Genomic DNA, 20,790 nt, shown 5'->3' on the forward strand with positions numbered 1-20,790 from the left:
AATTAATAATGTGTCAGTAAGACCAACTTAGCTTACAGTTCCCCATTTGGCATTTTCACAGAGGGTAAGGGACTGCATAGCACAGAAATTATAACTACTTTTAAGCTTTAGAGCTATACAACTAAATTGAGCAAGGCAGGCGACAAACTTGAGAAGGAGGCTCTGTTGGCCGCACCCTTGAACTGTTGGCTCATTCCCTGGCTGTGTTTTGGACTCTTGAGCTCGCACCATCCAAGCTAAGCCTGCTGTACCAGTTATTACCTGGCTTAAACATCAGTATGTCCCAGATGACCACATTAACAACTAAAGGCAAAATATGCTGTATATCCACTACAGCTATCCAAAAAGTCATAACTCCTATTTGAAAGGGAAACAAATTGCTTTGTATAAACAAGTACTAACAAATTGAAGATATTAACATGTATTAAATGACTAAATAGCTCACAAACACTAGCAAGGTATTAGATCTTTTCAAAACTGAAAATCAGATGTATTCACTACTATAACAAACACAAGATTTCTTGGGTTTGAGGTTTTTGTTTGGAAAAAAAATCCAGAATGAGTTACGCCACACTGCACAGATACATTACCTCATTTACCCCACATCACCTTAAGGTAACTTACTAAGACAGGAAATGCTTCAGTCACTGATCCTTTTTCTGGTAAGGATGAAAATTTGTAGAACTCATGACTTCTATATGCCTTTTGTTTCACCAGTTGAACAGCATGAAGCACAAACTTGGCGGTCACATCAGCTGAACATGAACACACTGTCACTTCTAGGTCAAAGAAAAAGCAATCAAGTTCAGTTTCGAGACCCAAGAATTTTAGAAGGAAAGCAGAGATTCACCAGGGAAACACTACTTTCACAAGTAAGTCATAATTTAGTAAGTTATGCAGCACCCAAAATGGCTCCATACGCGAAAAATGCTTATATATCAGTTATTTCCAAGGCCCCTTTCAGATCAAGAAATGTGACTAAATGGTGAAAATTAATCAGGTAGTACAGATCTACAATCTGTACAGGACAGACTGCTGAATTCCAAATTAAGAGTCTTATCACTAACTTCAGTCTAAATTGATGATTTTTTTAAAGATTATTTTGTAATCTCACACAGAAAAATGAGGGAAAAACCCCGTATTTTTTCTTCTTGCAAAATCATGAGCTCCTTGTTCCTTATGAAAAAATCACACTTTCCTCAGTTCCTCAGGCTGGGCACAGAGTGCTGGAGAGCAGCCAGGCAGAAAGGGACCTGGGGGTACTAACTGACAGGAAGCCCAACGTGAGTCAACAGTGTGCCCAGGTGGCCAAGAAGGCCAATGAGATCCTGGCCTGTATCAAAAATAGCGTGACCAGCAGGACCAGGGCAGTGATCCTTCCCCTGTACTCTGTGTTGGTGAGGCCACACCTTGAGTACTGTGTTCAGTTCTGGGCCCCTCAGTTCAGAAAGGATATTGAGCTGCTGGAGCAAGTCCAGAGAAGAGCAACAAGGCTGGTGAAGGGACTGGAGCACAAGCCCTATGGAGAGAGGCTGAGGGAGCTGGGGTTGTTTAGCCTGGAGAAGAGGAGGCTCAGAGGTGACCTCATCACTGTCTATAACTACCTGAAGGGAAGATATAGCCAGGTGGGGGCTGGTCTCTTCTCCCAGGCACTCAGCAATAGAACAAGGGGGCACGGGCTTAAGCTCTGCCAGGGGAAATTTAAGTTGGATATCAGAAAAAAATTCTTTCCAGAGAGAGTAATCAGGCATTGGAATGGGCTGCCCAGAGAGGGGGTGGATTCACCATCCCTGGATATTTTTAAACGGAGATTGGACGTGGCACTGAGTGCCATGACCTGGTAAATGTACTGGAGTTGGACCAAGGGTTGGATTCGATGATCTGGGAGGTCTTTTCCAACCCAATCGATTCTGTGATTCTGTGACATCTTTCTACACTACATCCATACTCCTTAAAAACTGGACAAAGCTCAGATAGTAACACTTTCCATAAACAATGGGGCATTCCGCCTGGTATAGGAAATCACTTCAGACTGTTATTTGCTGGTGTCTTTAAGACTGAGAATCATGATCCTATTAGGCCAAAAACCACAAGATAATTTACAATCACTCATTTAAGAGCTTAAAAATCACACAAATATTTGACATGTTCATGTGTTGAATCCTTCAGTATCAATTCAAGCAGAACTGAAAATTACTTAAAAACAATTTTTTCAAGTCTGACAGATGTGATACTTTATTTAGTTAAGGTGGTTACTTTCCTTACCAGCCCAGGTAGATCCATGTGGAACATCAATGAAGTGTCTTCGGATCTGACCAGGTTTAAAATGAACATCAGTGTATGTCAGGTCATAGCACGATGATTCATCTACTCTGTATGTCAAAAGTAAAACATAAACAGCAGTCAAACAAGCTGGGAAGTCAATTTTTAAACTATTTTTAAAAGCAAAAATACTCTAAAAATATCTACAATGAGGATATTTGGTCCTCAGCACCAATAATTTTAATCCATACTAGTACAGAATCTGACAGCACGATGTATCCAAAAGATTTAAAACATCAGCTCCACCACACCATGTAAACACCCTCCCCATCTCCATGAAGTTACAGCGCTTAAAAAAAATAACTAACAAAATCATTTTCAGTGGATCTGCTTTTCTTGCCTGAGTGAATTGACACTGAAGTGAGCTAAAGTATGAAAGAAGCAACATCTCCATGAATGAGTTAGAGTTACTTTTCCCCTCTACCTCAAGGTAGATTGTTCACCAAATTGGTTTAATAAAACACCCTCCTTCCCTATAAAACATTGTTGAACTCATATGTTTAAAACAATAATGGGAACAACACTAATTGTAAATTCACTGTATTAAGGTCATGATCTGAGCTCATCCCAATGTACAACGGCCAAATAATGCCCTCTGCCCCTATGTACTCTAGTCCACCAGGCAGAAATAAAACAAACTCCTGTTGACCTACACATATGAGTACATTGATCAATACTTTGTAAAACAAGCCAGAAGGCATTTGCATTCTGATGGAGCTGCTGCCACTGTGGCTAAGGCCACCAGAACACACTGCCTTCTGGCTGTTAAGACCAAAACTACAAAAATGTCACAACTGCATAAGTCTGCTGAAAGAATCTTTTCAGGTGTCTACTTCCTTAACAGAGTTAAGTATTAAGTTCAAGAACTCCCAGAGGTCTGGGTTTACTGACCTTGTTGGTATAACAACAGTGATTGGAACTCTGAATAGAGGGCCTGCATTAGGCGTTGCTGTATCATATCCACACACCTAACAAAATTAAATACAACCACTTAAAATCTTTGGGAAAAAATTAAACTACAAAAGACAATGTTCAACTTAAACTAGTTTCAGATTATTTTCAGTATCTGTAGTAACTACTGAGAAAAAAAGTCATTTGACCACTGTCCCCCTAGAAACAGTAAATCAGCAACAATCCCTGAGAAACTAAAAATAGTTTTCACACTTTGACTTATTTCAGTCTTTCAAGTTTTCAACCCACATTTGATAGTCCCTATATCATAAGCTCAATTAAGTTTCAACTCAGAATTTGTCCCAAACAGACTTATTTTAGTTCAGTTGCTTTTGTTGTTACATAAAAAGTATTTTTATCCTTGTCGTCCAGTATAATGTTTGACAAAACACAGTTGGATTTACCATGCCTTTAACAGTCAAGCTTTAAATACTATGTCTGAAAATTATGTTCAATCATGGAATCACAGAATGGTTTGGGTTGGAAGCAACCTTAAAGATTGTCTAGGGAGCAGGGATACCTTCCACTACACCAGGTTGTTCAAAGCCTCATCCAACAACCTGACCTTGAACACTGCAAAGCATGGAGCATCCACCAGCTCCTCTGGGCAACCTGTTTCAGTGCCTCACTACCCTCACAGTGACTTTGCTAAAATGTTCTCAGAGAAGACTTGCAACTTCAAAAATCTTAAGCAAGCAATTTTAAAGAGAAAGCTGGTATAATCTTCATTATGATCATCATTATGGTTAACTACAATGGAATGAACACTTTTCGATATTAATGTAAGGTTTGTGATAAGGATAGAGATGGTTGAAAAATATTTTTGCTGATGGGTGCCTTTTCTAGGAATGAAAGAAAATGGCTGGGAGAGTAAAAGAGAAATTTAATGGTTTTCTTATTAAATTTGAACAGACTTGAAAGGACATGCTCAAAGTCAGCTACATTTACTATACACAGCCATTACCACATATTTTTCTCCTTCACCTTCCAAAACAACAAAAAATGTCACATTACTGTACCAGGCAACTCCTCAAGATAAAGCAAAATCTTGGGTTCATTTAAGACTGCTTGGCAACACCACAAAAGACAGGCCAGTCCTTAAGGTATCACAGAACAGAGAATTATTTAAGACCTCATAAAACCACAAGTCCCTATCCTCAATAATAATACAGGATTGAGACAGATAGTCAAAGGTTAAAATATATCCAGAAGAAAAAAACTTTATGGTTATTTATTTGGTTTATATTTTCTACATGCTTTTACTTTTTAACCACTGATACTCCAAGTCCTACTGGCATATGCTATACAAGATTGTATAACATAACTATTGCTGAACCCCGGCTTCAGCCTGTACAGTGAAATGGAGTGTGGAACTATTTCCTGGTCTGTACAGCACACAGATTTGACTTCCTTAAAAATCACTTCTATAAAAAGTTGATAGAGACCACATGAAAAGGAAAGAGTACACAATCCTGCTTAGAACACCAATACTTCCAAACCTCTGTATAATGTACTCCTTCTCTCAGGCCACGTGGATCCACACGAATATTTATGTGTCGGCACTGGTTCATGAGCTCTAAGTGACTAGGACACTGGACCCATGGTGCATTTGAAGTTAAAGCTAAATGAAGTTGAAGGGAGATTCTTTCAGTATTTTCTGTCAAGAAACAAAGTGAAGAAACAAGTTAGTAACTATGGGCACATAGTTTACTATAACATAGTATTTGCTATTAAAATGCACACATGAATGCAATACAATAGGAACCAATTTCTTAGGGCACCTGGAGGTCAGATTCTGCACAAAGGGTAGTGTTCTGTATTACTGCTTTTAACTTGAGAAAAACAGAATAGCAGTAGTATGCAATAAAATAAAGTTTGTACCCAGCTTTGAAAGTCCTCTCCCCTGAAACAGTCAAACCTCACAAAGTGAAAGGTAGGATGATAAGCAATGCTTCAGTTATTCACAGCATAGCCTGGAAGTAGGTTTAAACTTCCTTCTGTAAATAAAATCTTGCCTAATGAAGAAAATGCAATAAAAAGCAATCAATTGATTCTGAAGGTTATGCTAATCACTAAATTACATTATAGAGCAACCTAAGCAAGAAGAAAAATCTGTTAATCTGTTCTGACCTTGCAAACAGTCTGATTCCATAAATTGGCTTTTATGCTGAAAAAAAAGCTAAGCTAAGCTAAGTATCCAACCCAGCTGAAATGGTTTAACTACTAAAAACCAGCTTCCTGCTCCAAAGATGACACTTGGAAAAACTTCTTTCAGGTTTCCTGGTCCTAATTAAGCTTAGCTTAATTTTCAGACATTGCCTCACATCTTTATTAGAGAAAAGTGCACCCCATTATCAGATCCAATTCCCTTATAGGTACAAGAAAAGCTGAAACAGAGCTTTGTTACAGTTTTAATTTTTTTAATGCATTTTCCACACCAATACACAGTCAAGGGGGATGTGGAGAAGTGTGCTTTTCTGTTAGGGAAAGATAAACATCAAGATTCAACTGTGTCTCTAGCTTGGATCTTATCGGCTCTCCCCCGAAGGGGCTGATGGCTCTGACAGCGGGCAGGGAGCAGGTGCCCTCCCAGGGCAGCGCTGATCCTGAACCAGCCGGGCTCCCCTGGCGGCTGTGGTTGTAACTGCACCGAAAGGGAAAGCAGGGCTTGGCTGCTGGAAGGTTTCTGTTACTGTGGTGGTGTTGGTTTTGTTTTGGTCTATCTATTTTTAGCAAAGAACTGTTATTCCCTTTTCTACATTTTGGCCTGAAAGTATCTTCATTTAGAAGTTATAGTAATTTAGAGAGAGGGGTCCTATTTCTATTCCAGGAATGTTCCCATCTTGCTTGGTGAACGTTTATCTTTTAAACCAAGAAAAGCTTCAATAGACAGACTGAGCAATGAGCTTCCCTTAACCACTTACTACAGTTTCTCAAACTCAGTCTTGTTGACAACACCAGACACAGCACAGAAATAACAAGTGGACAGGTACTAGGGAAACAATATCATGCTTACAAGCTGCTCATCACACTACAAATGCCTGTTTTCAGATTGCTTGCTTCCTGCAGAACAGTCTAATGAACAATTATTTTCTTTGTGTCATGTGTTTTTTACACTAATTGCAATGTAAGCTGCCAAACAACTAAATTATTCTGATTCTGTAACCTGTTTGAATTCATACCCTTTCTTCACCTGAGCAAGCTCACCCCTCTGACACGTCAACCTTCTTGAGGATCACTGATCTTAGGAGAGGAATTAACCTCAGTAACAAGCTCTCACATGGCTCATTTTTCAGATACAACATAATTCAGTCTCTCAGTGAGTTCCAATTTTCATTAAAGCAAAGTAGGGCAAAACAGTTTACAGAAAAAAAAGATGTCAAATCTTATTTTGATCTGTGTAAGTTACTTCTACTCTGTAAGTAAAATCTGTATCAATGCCTGTATTGACCCTAGATATATTTATGTTTATCACTTAATGGAAGTCTAGTTTATTAAACAAGATTTTCCTCAAGTTGTGGAAACTTGAAGTCCAAATTTAAAATTTATAGTCTTCAAGTAACTAAGAAACTAATTTCTAGGTAAGTGCTTTCATCTTTATAACACTGATCATCCTTTGTCAAAAACTACCTAAAATAAAAGCCCTGAAATTCTGTAATTTCATGAAACATCAGGAATATTTGATATTTTTGCTATTTTTCCCTAGCCCCACATCTTCACTTGAAATTTCTAAAAAACAAAGAGAGATCCCTTTCTTTCAAGTGAGACCAAGTGTGAAACAGACTCCTTCAACACACAAAAGAGCTGCAGTTATAAGTTAGAATGGAAAAGTTTTAGTTGCATGCCTGCATTTACCACGAAATTCAGAGATACAGTGACTCCTTTTACAGTACAGATTCCTATCGCTCCTTATTATCACAGCTTTTTGTTTCAAGATCATGCTTCTACGTCCCCACCCACCCCCCACATACAAAAGCTCTTTCCTACCTGTATTCTCAGGAAAGACAGGTTCTATGCCAACCCCATGGTCAGATGGTGCAGCTATCTGGGCCGGATCTCTGAGGTAGATTCCGCGGTTGCTGCCAACAGTAACTGTAAAGCCGATGTTACTTGTGAATGATGAATTCTGAATGAGGTAGTCATAGGCTTTATCAACCTGTTAGAAAGAAAACGTTCTAAATTAACAAATTTCAACTTAATAGCAATTTATGCATATTCTCTTCAATAAGAAGTGTTCAGCAAACACAGCAACAATGAAGCACTTCACAGCTACCTGAGCCACATGTGCTTGCACGATACCAAATACATAAAATAAGGCAACTTTTTCTGTCTGCAACAGCCACACAGAGTCCAGAAAACCAAGAACCCTTAAAATAAAAAAAAGGTAAGTCTCCTCAGCTACAAATTCATCAAAAGATTCATAACATCAGTTTTCAGAGATGACATCAAAGATAAAGAGGACTTTATGATACACTAATTCAGGTGACTTTTTTAAAGGAGGAGCAACACTAGTTAAACATTTTAAACTTTTATACAATAAAATGTTAAGCAACTCAAAAGAGAAAAGATACATAGGATGCCTGTATAAGTTTTAGAAATTGGTATAAATTAAGAGAATTAGGTCATGAAATCCAGCCCTGGCTCTAAGTAAGTGAGCTGTCACGGTAAAATCACATGACAAATTCAGCTTTTGTTTTAAAAACGCGCCATTCTACTTTTCTTGCTATTTTACTGACTATAAAAATCTTACATTCTCTTCTATTTGACAGCAAGGGACCTTCACCAGCCAAGACCAGTGTGCTCTCCTTTCAGACAAGTGGACATAGAACAGCCTTGTCTCACAGATCAGTTGTAACCACATTTTAACACATGCTTTAATCATATGCTACTAAATCACAAAGTATGTATGGCTGGTACATTTCATTTCCTGTAGCAATGTTTTTTATTTGAGATGGCTGCCACCACTGCCGACTTTTGTGTCATTACAGATGTGCTTAGTGGACAGTACATGCTATGTTCTGGCATCTCCAGAATATAAGTTTAGGGCTAAGCATTTAATATGTAGCATCTTGAAGCACGAGAGAAAAATCTCAGTACTACTTTTGACCAGGATAGGAACGACTGTAAGCAAACACCAGCAGAGCTCTGTAAGAACACAAGCTTGTGCATAGGGAGACAGCAATTCAGTATGCCTTCAGCATACAAAGAATCACATCACAGATTGCCAAGCTACTTAGAAATCCACAGGATACAATGAGCATTTCAATACACGCCCGCACCAAAGTCACTGCACAACTGCAGCTGTACAACTTCGTGAACCAGCGTGGGTATCTATTTTCAGTGCCCAGAACTTACAGTTCCAGCTTTTGTCTGGACAGGACTAGTTCAGCTCTCTCTGACAATAGACAAAAAATATTTTTGGCCATTAGGACAGAGTTTAAGCACCCAAATTCACATGTGGGTGATAAAATCCCACATTCCCACTTTTGTCCATCAGTTTCGATCAGTTTAAGAATGCGTCCAGTTAACACATTTATTCTACAATAACCGCATGCTGAAACTGGAAAAACCTTCTCATTCTTCCCTCTCTCCCACTACATTCCCTTCCTCTCACCCCATCAGATCTGAGAATCAAGTAGCGTGGGATCAAATCTAGAAACCTGCTTTTTTTGTGGGTTAATTTTCCACTGTCAGTTACTTATATCATGCTGGGAGTTTTGCTAGCAAATACCTGAATAATACCATGTCCTTGTGCAAATACTTCTATGTTTTCAGCTTTCACTGCAGTATTTTCTAAAGCTCTTCTGACAGAATGAACAGTGTAGTGAATATCATTAGCTTTGAGTCCTGAAATTAAAAATATGGGTGTTATTGGATACAACAAAAAATTTGAAAGCTACAGCATTTTTTTAAAGAGGAAAACCTATCTAATCTCATTTAGGTCACCTATCTAAGTTTAGCACTGTAGCACATTACCTGACAAAACTAATGCAATGCCTCCACATGCATTGGGAGATGACATGGATGTGCCATTCATGAGTTGTGTTCCTCGCAGAGTCCAGTTTGGAACAGAAGCAATAGCACCTCCTGGGGCACTGATACTCACTCCAAGGGCTCCATCAGTACTAATGTTAAAAAAAAAATGGTTAAAAAACAAACTTTTTTCCTTGAAGTTATCAGTACACTTCAAAAAAATTTTAGCTTTAGGGAAGATTCACAATCTATTACTTCCTTAAATCCATTAACCCATTAAATGAAGACAAAGCATGCCATCAAGTAACAGTTCAAAATGTCGCATTAATCATCAGCTGTGTTTGTTTCACAGTGAAAGGTTTCTAAACTTTCAGTCCTCCAGTACTCTTCAGTTTAGCCAGCAGAGTATCTTCTGGGATTTGAATTAGAGAATGCACACAAACAAACCTATTAAACACTTCAATACATAAAATAGTATTTTACATAGGCTATTCAATGGTTACTATTTTTAAAGAAAAAAAGCAAAAGGAAGAGGAAGGCTAGAAAAGATTCAAACACTAGATCTCTAATTTTCCATGTTGCCAGTTCACTACCAGGTCAAGCTCTGAATTACAACACACAACCTGAAACAAGGAGGGCAGGGGGAGAACACAAAAAAAAGGATGCCAAGAGTTTGATTAGGATTAGCTGGGCCCATCTTTCACAAGCATATTTAAGAACAGAGCAAGGACCTCTGGCACAGTTAATGCAGCATCTAGTTTTCAACATTATGAGCCAGATATGCTACATCTTCCTGCTCTTGATACACAAAAATTGCATCGCTTGAATAAGGTGGCACTGTTCCTGAGCTACTGGGCAGGATATTAGAGGGTATTTGTATAGCACACTAACGATTTCATTATGACCAAAATACGTCTCAAATGAGAACCCTAAGTATGATACTGTAATGTGATGCTTGGACATTTTATGATAGACATATATAAAGCCATACAAGGTTCTGTACCAGAATACCTCTGGACAAGCAGTGCACAGCACGTCTGCCTGAAAGCCCCTGCTGCTTACTCGGAGACAGACTGATCCCCTACACCAAAGTTCCTGTTGCAAAGCGTTAGAAACTCTCCAGTTAGCTGCATGTTGCACCCTACACAAGGGAATCCTCCTTCGGCCAGACTGAGGCCTTTCAGCTGACATATGCTCACTCTGACTACTTCACAATGCACAGTGACTAAGCACACAAAACACAGTTTTATGTATGTGTGTGTATGTATATCAAAAGGAATTAATAAACTTTCTCTCTTTCTCAGCTGAAGGCAGAGGCAACATCTTGCTTTTCCCTACATGAAACATGAGAATTCTACATAGCAAGATTTTTGGAACAATATACTTGTCTGTAAATATACAAATACCATGACAGACAACAATTCGAAAGTCCAAATAAATGTAAGAACTCAAGAAGAGATGTGACTCTTTTCCATCTTCTTTTTGTCCACCACATTACCACCAAATGCTTCTGAGACATCAAATACAAACTGAAGTTTAAATTGCCCCTAGATTTTCTTTTATAGTTCTTTGAGGTAATTTTCTATAGTGTGAGGTAGAAAAAATTTCTCTGCCTACTCACACCTCTGCTGGACTCAAGCAAAACACTTGAATAAGCCGTGCCATCACAGCAATGTCACTGAAGCCAGAAGTGGCGCCACTGTAGTACCAGTATTTCTTTTAATTTTTAGCACTTGAAAAATATTTAACTTCGCCATACTAACTTAATGAAATAAATGTTATGGAAAAAATCTTAAAAAAATACATTAAAAAACTCCAACAAATTTCCAAACAACTCTTCAGCAACTTTTATCATCTCTGAATAGGTCTGCACCCAAAACCACTTTCCTGGAAAATACAGGTTGTGCTGAGGCAGTTCAGTGGTATTCCTACTCCTCCTCCAGAAGTTCTCAAGCCCAACATACAAAGGCCTTGCCAGAACAGCAGGTTAACTATGATCTTTCCACTGGAAAGAAGTATTTTTATTCTGGTATTAACAACCCCTTTTAAATTTTTAATTACTTCAAAGTAATGAATTTGTTCTAAAAGTGTAACATACCTGGGCCCTCTGGATGACCAAGTATATTGATTTGCTGGCAGTTTTTCTCTTAGAGAGTATTCAGCAACCATCATGTCAGGTGATACATAGGCACCGACACCTGTAAAAACATTCAAGCAGTTTAGATGTAATATGAGTTTTTATTAAAAGCTAAAGTAAAATATTTCTGTAGTTTAAATTCATTATGAGAAGATTCTTGTTTGACATTTAAAAGCGGAAACACACATTTTCCATATCATTAAAACTAGGTATTTTTGCAGAGCAAGTGTAAAGCTGCATGCTATGCACTAAAAATACTGATGGGCACACTGTATAATAATAAAATATGATGCAAACTTCCAAGTTTCACTTTTATTCCGCTGGATTAGGATGTATTAAACTTCTATATTCTTTCACAGTAGATGCCTTTTACTTATCTCCATTCTCTCCTGTACCTTTTCAGCTCCATTTACACTGCTACAAACCACAACAACCAAACCTCAAAGCAATCCATGTGGATTGGTCCATGTTCACGTGGCTCACAGCTACACCACCTGGTGCAAACGGCCACACCCACACAATTAAACACAGGTCTGCGACAGTCATTACTGTGAATCAGTTCCAAGTGCAGAGTATGGAAATGGCTACATCAAAGCCTGATAAAGTGGCTTTGCCAAAGATGCACATTACAACTACGCTATTTACCTATTCTAAAGTGAAGCTCTACTTTGATTATAGCACAAGCACCATCAGGATGGTAGAAAACTACCATACTAAACTGACAAATTTGGCAAGGCCAGTGTCCATGTCTGTCTGAACTAAGCCAACCTGTCAGCTGTATTTTGCTTTACCCTCAAAAAACAAAAAACCTTATCTTGTTCACTCCAGATCGAGGACAAGGACCAAGTTACTTGGCATGCAGAGAGAACGATCACCCAGTCTCTAGAGTGATACAAGAAGTAAGTTCAATTGACAGAGTACATGCACTCTAAGAGCAAAGACAACGCAGACTTGAAAAGAGCTTGTTAATTCCAGTTCCAACCTCCATTCTCAGTAGTGAATTAAATGCAGATTAACTTTTACAAAGTAATCAACATTAATTCTGCTGGCTGCCCTGAAATAGCAGCTCTCCAGCTTTCAAGACTTTGATGCTAGTCTCCTTACATCCTAGTCTCCTTGAATGAGAATTCGGAGACTTAAGCATCTTGTATAATACAATAAGGCAACAGAGGATTTATATAAAAATTAAGACTAAGGAAGTTACCTCTGAATGTTACACATTTTGACAAGTCTCTTATTACTCAACTTTTCACTAAAATATCTAAAACACACATTAGACCATCAGAAAAAAATTTTATGCCAGTACAAGACTTGCACAGAAGTGGTACTGCAGTTGGAAGAATTCCTTCCCTACAATGACTTGTCTAGGTCCTGACATGGGATTATTTTATATCCAAATTAAAATTATTTAATTGTATCACTACAAATAAAAGTCAGAGTATCTGACGAAGACAGATGATCCAAAACCATAGTTCTGACAATTCAGAATGCACTGTAAGACTTTAAAATCACATTTTTAACAAGTTGCATTTATCAGCAGCTACTGGTCTGAGCAAAGGGGTGTGCTTAGACAGTTACACTTAAAAAACTAATCCTGAAATGTTCAAGTCAGACTAAAGTTCTCTTTTGCACATTTCATACAAACTGACATCAAATCAAGACCATTTGACTCCTACCCCTCTTTTCTACACAAGGTCTGGCAAGAACTGTAAGAGGATAATCTAAACTTGTATACCTAAGCATACAGCACATGCCTCCCTCAGAATTAATCTTATAGCCCAACAGTCTGACAATTTTTTTAGATTTAGGTCAGCAATCAAACATGTAACAAAAGTACAAAGTTTGAAAAGACAGAAGCTGAATATCATCAATTTTTTTTTCAAAACAAGCTATTTACCTATTACACTAGATGTAGTTCCACCAGGACATCCTACTGTAGAAAGGCAAGGACCATTATTTCCTGCACTTGAAACGTAGATTACATTGTGTTTCCACACTGCTTCATTAATCACTTCACAAATTCTCCTAAGTATGATAAAGAACCAAAGTAATTTAATCAACAATATTGCTTTCTTCCACAGGATAAAACTCCGATTTCTAGTAAAACCTTTGCGTAGTCACCAGACAAGAAACATTATGCAGCCTGCTTCCCACACTCAGCAGAGGCAGTTCCAGTACAGAAGCTGATCACAAAAATACCTTCTGGTTTTAAAGAGGGGTAACAGCTATGCAGTGATCTTAGGTCTTCAAAAAATATCCCACAGATTATGTAGTGTTGGAGCTAAAAAATTTCCTTATTAATCCAAAATATTATGTGCATATATAAATTTGTATAATCTATATTTGCATATATTATAAATTAATAGCTTTTTTGATGGGTGTAGTTAATGTTTAAAGACAGTTTAAAACGTAATCTGCACAGTTTCTAACATATATGAATCCTATGGCCCTGGACGATTCATTCTTAGTGACAGTCGATTTACACAAAACTCAACAAACGTAATTCCACTTCTGTGAAATAGAATACTTTAATCCCAATACTACTCACCCAGAATTTGGCCAGTGTGTTGCTTCACCATAGCTATAGTTGACAAGATCACATTTGTATTTTATTGTTTCTATCATCTGATAAAGTAAAAATAAAAGCCAAAATATATACTAGTCATAGAACAAATCACTTAAGGAATAACAAAACATCTGTTTAAACTGGTCTGCTACGTATCTAAGAAATTGGAATAAATCTCTTTTGACTCTAGAAACTAATTTACTTTAGTCAGCTATTTAAGAGCTATTTTCCCAATGAACAAAGAAAATTAAAACAAACTACTCCCTGAACTGTCTTATTCTTGCCATGTTCCAAGCTATAAATTAAGACGTTACTCTAATAGAAAACTGCAGACATCATCAATATTGTCTCTAAGGTCTGTCCTCAATAACAAAAATCTTATCTTACTGCAATTCAGTTGAACTCCAAAAAGTTGCAAAAACATTATTGTACATCTTCATGTTGCAGTATTAAAATATTCTATGGGACACAAGGATAATTTTCTATTTGCAGATCCTTTTCTTGTGTAAAGTTTTATCCTATCACCTCACTATATGAAAAAGGTCCTGGGTCTTCCATCCTTAAAAGGCTCAATACTTTTCCTCACTTTTAATAAAAAGCGTTAACACAAATTCAGCCATATAGATAGATACTATAAGAGACTTAAATAAGTAACTATAAAAAAATACACTCACAACACAAAAAACTTTAAGCAAGCATGCAAGTAACTTCACTCATGTGTCAAGCTAGTCAGACACACTGCAAGTCTGCCATTCTGGAAACACTCTGTAAGTGCCCTATGCAACAGAAATCTTGGTTTATATTAAACATTAGCCTTGAAATATGCTTTAAAATACATTCTTGTTGTTTTCAGGTTTTTTTCATTGGGTGGGTGGGTTTTTTGGCTGGGCTTTTTTTGATGTTGTGGTTGGTTTTTTGTTTGTTTTTTTAAGGGGGGGATGGTTTGGTTGGGTTTTGTCATTGGAAATACCATAGAACAATAAAAACACAGCCTATTAGCAAGCAGGAAGGTTCACAATATTCTACACTTAAGTCACAGTGCTGAGATTAATCATTTATTCAATGAAATACCCACAGCTCTTATTAGACCAGTGCCAGTTTCCATTGTACTTAGTCTTGTATCACCAATCTTGATTGCAAGAATCTGAGCTCCAGGAGCCACACCATTTCGTTCTGGTTCTTCTGGGAAGTATCCAGCTGCAATACTAGCCACATGTGTTCCATGTGCTCCTGCACAAACACAAAGTGTGTATGTTTGGTGAACATCATTTATATTAGTTTTAATACACTACAGCTCAACTAATTTTCACTTAGTGATCTATAAGCATATAAATCCAGTCAGTGGCCAGAGGTGTTCACCATGGCTCAGTGGGGCCAGTCCTGTTTAATATCTTCATTGATGATCTGGACAAGGGGACCAAGGCACCCTCAGTCAGTTTGCAGACCGCAACAACTTGGGTGGGAGTGTTTTTCTGTTGGAGAATAGGAAGGCTCTGTAGAGAGAACTGGACAGGCTGGATCACGAGGTTGAGGCCAACTGTATAAGGTTCAACAAAGAAACAGCTTTTTAAGAAGAAAAAGAAGACAGTGGGCAGAGAGAAATGAAGTATTAACTCAATTCCACCAACAAAAGTTACTTCAAAGGCTCAATGCTTCCTACTCAAAGTTATGAACATTATGTCTGAGATGACTCGGATATTGGGGACTAAGAAAAAAACCAGAACTGGAACTGCACAGAAATAAAGGAATCTCTCAAAAAAATTTCCATCAATTTAGAAATCAGAACTGCTTTTGTAGTTGGAATAGTTTCATGAGAAATTAAGATCATTCTTCAAATCAAATACATCCATACCATCCTAATCACTCAGGATGCTTCCAAAATATGATTATTTAAAGAGTACACCAATGTGGGTTCAGAGTGGTTGGAGCTACACCCATAGTGACATCTGTACAAACCTAAATAAAGACCAATACTCATTTTGCCCAGGGATCTTTTACTGTAATTCTTAAAACTATACAAGCACAAAGGATAGCAACTAAAAATCAATCATCACTCTATATTTAACAAACAAAACACAGAGTATTTTGAAAGAAGGTTCTCTCTAATTTAGGCCTTAAGATGCAGTAACATCTTAGAGATCACTCAAGTTCCTGCATTCTATGTACACATGCTTAGGTACACAAAGTTGACAATATTTCAGAGAAAAATGTAAGCAAGTTTGGTAATGAGCTGTCATTACAGGTTTAGTTCAGTGAGGATCAATCTTAAATGCCATAATAATGAATGCTGTGTTAAGAGCTGTCCAAAATATCAGAATCACAGCCCAAAACAAACTGCTACTTCTCACGACACCTATTCAACAACAAAATGTTCTTAAAATGACTTTCATTTACCTCCACTTGTCACAATGGACAAGAGGTTTCCATCATCATATATATTTACAGAGTAATTCAGCATCTCAGATGTTCCAAAAGATCCATATTCCTGAGCTTCTTTGTAGGTTCTCAGGACTGTACAGTTAGTTAAGTCACCATTCTCACTTGTATCTATGCAGGCTCTGTTGACAAAAAAAAAAACAACAAACAAAAGGCAATTTTCCAGCTGCTGCAAACTTTGGGTTATCTCCCCGCCCTGGAGCACAACATAACACAAAGACTTCAGGCAGTTTGGTTCTGTGCTTATGGTATCTTTAAGTCACTATTTATTTTAAAACCTGGTTGCTTACACTTAAGACTCAAAAACTACAAAGATCTCTAAAAAACCCTTGATTTGCAAATGCTACTAAATTCAAATAAATCTGCCTTTGAAAAGCAAGCATATGAAAATTCATGCAATTTCAAGCAAGAAATTTTACTAAAGCTGGCTGATCAGGGCTGGTACACAAACATTTGAAGTCTTATTGGTTTTTATGATGCAATTATCAGCCAGGAAATGTGCCATGTTACATCCTGGAGTCTGTGCCCAGACACCTGTTTTGTCTTGGGGTTTTGATTCCTATCCCCAGTGAATACCCAAAGCAATTTTATTCTGCTTCAGCAGAAAATCCCACAAACTTCCACTCATATCATGGTGTCTTCACTTTTATTCTACCTCCTTTCCACATGAGATTAGAATTTTGTCAAGACATTCAATTGATACAGCAGGATCATTTTAAGCAAAAAATATTTAAAACCTCTATAAAGAGGGCAGATTTAAAAGTTAACATGAGTCTTCTTTGCAAGCTGTTGTTTTATGTGTAGAACAAGACATTTTAGACAAGTTTAGGCATTTACCTCCAGGTCTCACCATCATACCACACTAGACAATCATATACTGGGCCAGGATCACTGTATTTTTTCTCAAAAGAATTCAACAATTCCACTTGATTTTGAAGTTCTTCCTTTATTAGTTTATGTACCTAATAAGGCAACCAAAATTCAGTTACAGTATTTCTAAAATTATTACAAGATAAGTAATCCTACATTTCTTTCTGACACTATTCATTTATTCCATTACTTCCTCAGGAATGTTAGACCATCTTAGGAGTCACGAACATTAGAAGATCAAGTCAACAGTGCAGTATTTATTTTCAGCCAATTAAGCAAAACTGTTTCCAATTTCTGTAATCATAACATTTAAAGCCACATTTTTTTTAAGATTGTTAAATGATAGAGTAATACTCTGAGGCGTCTTAGGTACTTCATTGAAGTAGTACATAGTTTCTAAAAGAAAAAACATGTTTAGAAGATTTCAACTTTGAACACAGCAAATTAAATTAAAAATAAAACTTATTAGAAGTATCCTACGAAGCTTTTGAAGTAACACCATTTTCATATTTGACAATAACTTTAGAAAGTTAACAACACTAAGCAAATCAAACAACCATCCATATAAAGACTTTTTAAATTAATCAGAAGATACACTGGTAAGTTAACTGCCAAAATAATCACACGTATTTTCCTTCATTCATCTAACGAAATATTTTAATCCTGTCAACCAGCAACAAATTGTTGCAAGTAACAAGTTTATAAGTTTAGACTTCTGCAGACCTGTGAAGGAGAGCTATGAGCAGCATCAAATTCTTCTTGTTTCCTACAGGCCTCTGCTAGAGCCAGCCTGTGAACAGGATCCCACAGCTTTTCCTTGCGTTCTTTCTGTAAAATAAAACCAGGTTCTTCACCATACTGAGAAATACAAGTCAAAGTATGAAGTCTTCAAAAATAATTTGAAAATTCTGATTTGACGCACAATGGCTAAAAACATCCCATACAATACTATAAATAAACATCAATTGCCACAGATAAGAAAAATTAGTAATTTCTAGACTTTTTGCCTCAATGAACCACTGTGAAGACCACTGAGCCACCTCTTGTTGCTCAAAAAAAAAAATCACAGAAGAAATTGGTCATATCAAAACTAAACAAAAATCAGTGAGAGAATAGCTCTCAAGCACTGGCTATCAGCCTAAGTGTGTTAGCAAGTCACAGTGTGGTTTTAAAAACAAATTAAGAAACAGAACACTAAAATATGATTATACACTTGGAACAAATGGTATTTCCTTACCTGAATCCTCTCCTTAAGAGCTTTAGGATAGATATCATAGCCATTTTTTATGCCAATGTGATATTTGCCTGAAGGATTTACCCAGTTTGCTGGAATCTACGGAAAAGTATATTCAGAAATAGGTTAACTATGGCATTAAAAAAAAACAAAGAAAAAAAAAGACAACCAAACAAAAACCCAAAAAACAAGCTCAACAAAAAACCCCTCCAAGACTGCGTAATAGAGCTTAGCAGAACAGACTTGCAAATACGGCCAATTTAATTCTGTCTCCAGGACAGCAGCTACTGCACTGTTTCAACAACACGACATGGCAAATTCAATTCAGTTCCAAAAGAATCAGTATCAGTTTCTGTGACATTGCCATCGAACATCTTCAAGTACCAGTTGCCCTAATACCCTGCTTTTAAAACATAAAGCCCCAGCACTGACTTTACTGGCCAGAAGTCTGGGGAAATAGTACTGCAAATGAAGAGACACACTCGAGCATGAAGGAGTATTATGGTTGGAAGTCATGACAAACATCTAAATGTTTCATTTCACATCTTGCTGCAATTTAGACTCAGAGTATCAGATCCACTAATCCTACGAACAACAGTAAAAGAGCAACAGATTCACCCTTGCAATCATCTTCTGTGCAAACTTAAGAAGCAAGTTGATAGAACGGAGAGATCCAAAGATGTGATGTCCCTGTATCACCTCATCAATCCAACTAGGAAATCAATAACATGCCAACAACATCAGTTTCGTGTGCCCAAGACCTCTACTGGATCTTACTGTGTCCTTTCGGAAAATCCTGCACCATTTCTATTCTGTGCACAGTGAGAATTCAGTGAGCCTACAGCTAAGTTGTCATAGACTTTTCAGTCTCTGAAACTATTTACCATGAGCTTAACACAATTCCTCTTGTAGTTTATGCAAATGTGGAAAATACTAGCACTTTTAAAGACAGAACTGTGTCTGATATTTTTAAAGCATGTTAGCATGTTTTCTTCAACCACTTTCCAAAGCTGTATCAGATGCTGTTTTTAACAAATAATTAAACGATTGTTAAGCAGCCAAAATCCCCCTGCACACACCCCCATTTGGCTACAGAAAATATTAAAAATAAAGACATATGAAAAGTAAAAGAAATACTACGCAATCTGTAAGAAGATGAGCAAGTCCAGTTTTAGCTGTGGATAAGATCTGGTTTGCTGGCTTTGGTTGGGCTAGGGTTGATTTTCTTCCCAGTAGCTGGTGTGGGGGCTGATTTGTGCTGCACACAGTGTTAATAACACAGGGATGTTTTAGCTGTTGCCGAGTGGTGCTTGCACAGAGTCAAGGCTTTTTCTGTCTCTCACCCCACTCCAGCAGGGAGCAGTCTGGGGATGTACAAGGAACTGGGAAGGACACAGCTGGGACAGCTGACCCCAACTGACCAGAGGGATATCCCAGACTAAGGTGTTATGTTCAGCACATTACCTGGGGAAAGAAGGGAGGATGTGCAGAGTGATGGTGTTTATCTTCTCAAGTCATCATTATCTGTGACAGAGACCAGCTTTATTGGACATAGCTGAACACCTGCCCATGTGACCTGGTGAATGAATTCCTTGTTTTTCTTTGCTTGCACACATGGATTTTGCTTTACCTATTAAACTGTCTTTATGTCAACCCATGAGTTTTCTCACATGCACCATTCTGATTCTCTTCTCTACACACTGCTGGGGAGAGGGTGAGCAAAGAGGCTGTGTGGTTCTTAGTTGCCAGCTGGGCTTAAACCACAAAATCTGGTTAAACAGAAGTAAGTTTTGCTGAAACCAAAATAGGTGCTATATTTGTCGTTAAGCAAGCAAGAAGATGATGTACAGTGGTGTCTCTGTACTACCAAATACTCACCCTTAAAGTTCTTCCAGAAAGACCAGTAATTTCTCCATCTTTAGGTTCCACAATGGTACATGTAGTTACATCACCACTGCCCGTTGTGTCAATTATATCAACTATCTTTGGTTTCCCATCAGTTGTAATCTGAAAAGATAAGCATTGGAAAACTGAAAACATCATTCTTTCCCTTCAGCACGCAAACCAGGAAAGCTTTCACTGTCATTATTAAAAATATCAACTAACCTTTTTAGACACCCAAACTTTTACCGAAGGACATAAAACCAACTTGAACTTGGTCAAATTTTTAATGAACTAGGATCAACATTTTAATTTTTCTAGTTTATACAAATCCACTTATTTCTAATAAGGACTTAGAAAAGAAACAGGTGAAAAACACTGTGTCAACAAAGCACACGCACCCTCATTTTACAATGAAGC

The 20,790-nt window shown here is 37.5% G+C and overlaps 1 protein-coding gene across 2 annotated transcripts in view; it reads right to left on the bottom strand.

Annotated features, from left to right (window-relative positions):
- TPP2 (tripeptidyl peptidase 2) overlaps nt 1–20,790 on the bottom strand; it is a 55,983-nt gene that overhangs the window by 29,256 nt on the left and 5,937 nt on the right. For both annotated transcript variants that reach the window (XM_071548745.1, XM_071548736.1), the window contains exons 2-17: nt 20,368–20,496; nt 18,493–18,588; nt 17,979–18,083; nt 17,223–17,347; nt 16,344–16,507; nt 15,025–15,179; nt 13,932–14,008; nt 13,281–13,408; nt 11,345–11,444; nt 9,250–9,398; nt 9,005–9,120; nt 7,261–7,429; nt 4,773–4,930; nt 3,214–3,290; nt 2,266–2,372; nt 625–779 (exon numbers count right to left, since the gene is read on the bottom strand). In XM_071548745.1, the coding sequence (XP_071404846.1) occupies nt 625–779; nt 2,266–2,372; nt 3,214–3,290; nt 4,773–4,930; nt 7,261–7,429; nt 9,005–9,120; nt 9,250–9,398; nt 11,345–11,444; nt 13,281–13,408; nt 13,932–14,008; nt 15,025–15,179; nt 16,344–16,507; nt 17,223–17,347; nt 17,979–18,083; nt 18,493–18,588; nt 20,368–20,496 (2,010 nt within the window). The remainder of the gene's footprint in view (nt 1–624; nt 780–2,265; nt 2,373–3,213; nt 3,291–4,772; nt 4,931–7,260; nt 7,430–9,004; nt 9,121–9,249; nt 9,399–11,344; nt 11,445–13,280; nt 13,409–13,931; nt 14,009–15,024; nt 15,180–16,343; nt 16,508–17,222; nt 17,348–17,978; nt 18,084–18,492; nt 18,589–20,367; nt 20,497–20,790) is intronic.

The sequence above is a fragment of the Pithys albifrons genome, chromosome 1 (genome assembly GCF_047495875.1).
Source record: "Pithys albifrons albifrons isolate INPA30051 chromosome 1, PitAlb_v1, whole genome shotgun sequence".
In the NCBI taxonomy this organism is placed as follows: domain Eukaryota; kingdom Metazoa; phylum Chordata; class Aves; order Passeriformes; family Thamnophilidae; genus Pithys; species Pithys albifrons.